Source organism: Trachymyrmex cornetzi, unplaced genomic scaffold (genome assembly GCF_001594075.2).
Source record: "Trachymyrmex cornetzi isolate Tcor2-1 unplaced genomic scaffold, Tcor1.1 scaffold151, whole genome shotgun sequence".
Lineage (NCBI taxonomy): Eukaryota > Metazoa > Arthropoda > Insecta > Hymenoptera > Formicidae > Trachymyrmex > Trachymyrmex cornetzi.
The window spans coordinates 237,082-239,320 of NW_017296102.1; the positions used below are offsets into that span (position 1 = coordinate 237,082).

General features: G+C 30.2%; 1 protein-coding gene across 1 annotated transcript in view; it reads right to left on the reverse strand.

The window, feature by feature from the left end:
* Window positions 1-616: 616 nt before the first annotated feature.
* Window positions 617-2,239, reverse strand: part of LOC108758115 (odorant receptor 13a) — a 2,607-nt gene continuing 984 nt past the window's right edge. The window contains exons 3-7 of the mRNA XM_018502905.1: window positions 1,854-1,976; window positions 1,476-1,566; window positions 1,056-1,192; window positions 739-871; window positions 617-667 (exon numbers count right to left, since the gene is read on the reverse strand). Coding sequence (XP_018358407.1) covers window positions 617-667; window positions 739-871; window positions 1,056-1,192; window positions 1,476-1,566; window positions 1,854-1,976 — 535 coding nt within the window. The remainder of the gene's footprint in view (window positions 668-738; window positions 872-1,055; window positions 1,193-1,475; window positions 1,567-1,853; window positions 1,977-2,239) is intronic.

The window sequence follows — 2,239 nt, forward strand, 5'->3', positions numbered from 1 at the left end:
ATCAATATACTAAAATAGGTAAAATTACTGTGTTATTATATGTATAACTTTGAACACGGTAAGTATAATTATTTTAAAAGATATTAATGTGTGCAATAAAAATAAAATAAAAATAAAAGTTTGTTAAAGGTATTGTATACATCATCGTCATATTTTTTGATGCTACAATTTCTGTAACAAAAATTATGATCGTAACTGATGATATTTGTATTACATATTCATCACATATTCATCATATTTTAGGAATAAATAGAAATGAGGTCTTGAAAAACTGCGTACATAGACTGCTTTATAGGATAATTTTTCTTTCAATTCCGTTTCTGTAGATAGTTAAATAAAACTGCAAGAAATCTATTAACTTTAAAAAAATAAAAAAAAATTTTTTTGGAACGGAACACGTTAATCTGTTAAACAATGTATTGTGATTTTTTACTTTATTTTTCTTGTGAATATTCTAATCGCGCGTTAAAAATATTTAAGTTTATTAACTTTACCGAATCGTCGTAGCCATCGTCATTTATGATTTACGAGTCATCATGAAAAAGAAGATAAGGGCAAATCAGTTGCTTGTAATTGTTGTCATCAATAATAGTTTTTGAGCTGCAGCAAGTCTCGCTCATTGCATAGAACAAAGGACAGTGAAGTAAGAAAACGACGTGCGTACGACCTTAAAAAGACGATATGTCAATCTTTACGGTAATACGATGTCAGATCTCGTTTTTAAAGACGTTATCTTACTGCAGCGAAGTTTGCCAAATTCAAGGCGTACAGTTTACCCGCAGTTATCTTGATTGGCACATAACCCCTCATCAGCATAATGCTGATCACTTTTCTTACTCTCAGCGAAGATTGATACCATCTTCCGTTGGTTCTGAAATACCGATGTGTGTTAGACTATTTTTTATTTATAATTATTTCTGATAAATGTGTATAAAGCGATTCCATATATAGATCGAATGTATCAATATCCGAACAAAGTATCATCGGTTAATTGTTTTCAGAAATATTGTCAATGCTGAACTGTAACTAAAATGCCTCCATGGCGAAATACTTACGTAAATGCAAAAATTTTGTTAGTATAATCTGATAATTGCTGACCCGGCCAGCTTTCGAGGAAGAGTACGGATAACAGAGTCACCGTGAACGATGCATATCGCAGAGCTTCATTTGGATCACTCAACTTTACCACTGCCTAACTCATAAACGTAAATTCGTTTTGTTACACTCGCACGTATATAATTACAAGTCTAAAGAAATTAATTCTAATTTTAAGCATAATAGTCAAACATCATAAAAAAAGACAAAATTTTTAATGGACGTCTCAATGAAAAATGACAATAAAATCGATGTCGAATTGATGATTTCGATGATGAATGATCATCAATTCGATGTTGATTTCATTATCATTTCTCACTAGGGTAAAGCTTATCAGTAATGATACATGACTGCACATATGTACTTATCACTGTACTGACCTGGAATATTGTGAATGTCATACCCATCATATTGAAACCTAGTTGAAAAAAATACGATGTCGTATTCGCAATTTCGATACGTCTTGCATACCTTCATGTCCGAGAAAAATGAATAAAGTTAATAATAAAAAGATACATGTGCTAAAATATTGTATAAATTTCAAAGAATAAAGAATAAGACATTGATCAATTTAGAAAGGAGATTAATTATTAAATAAAATTAATAATGTAGGTAGACAAAAATTGAATTTATACACTCAATTCATTACATACGTAAAAAAAGCAAACATATTAAACGCATGGTATTCATTAAAAAATATAAAAACGCATACCAAATTACTGGCAAAAATAATAATGTAATTATTCAGAGATACTAACTCTATTATATGATTGTGCATGATGACACAATTCTTAATATATCCATACGACATAGCTTCTTCTTTGCTCGTATACAAATTTATGTCTAAAGTATCTGCTTCAACAATCCGTGCTAGCCGATATCTAAAAAATGCTTATTGATAAACGTATCTTAAACATAGGTCGAGTCCAAGGATGTTGAAATTCGATCGAATGATGTAGATGAATAATTAATATTAAAATTTAATATCACCGCTGATTTAATATCTCTATCTTCTCTGACTATGTATATATTATTCTATCTTCATGACGTGATGTATGGATGAAACGAATTCGGGTAACACGCATTAATAAGACATTCGATGACTAATGACAAATATTTATTCCGCAGTCACTCTCTCTGTCTC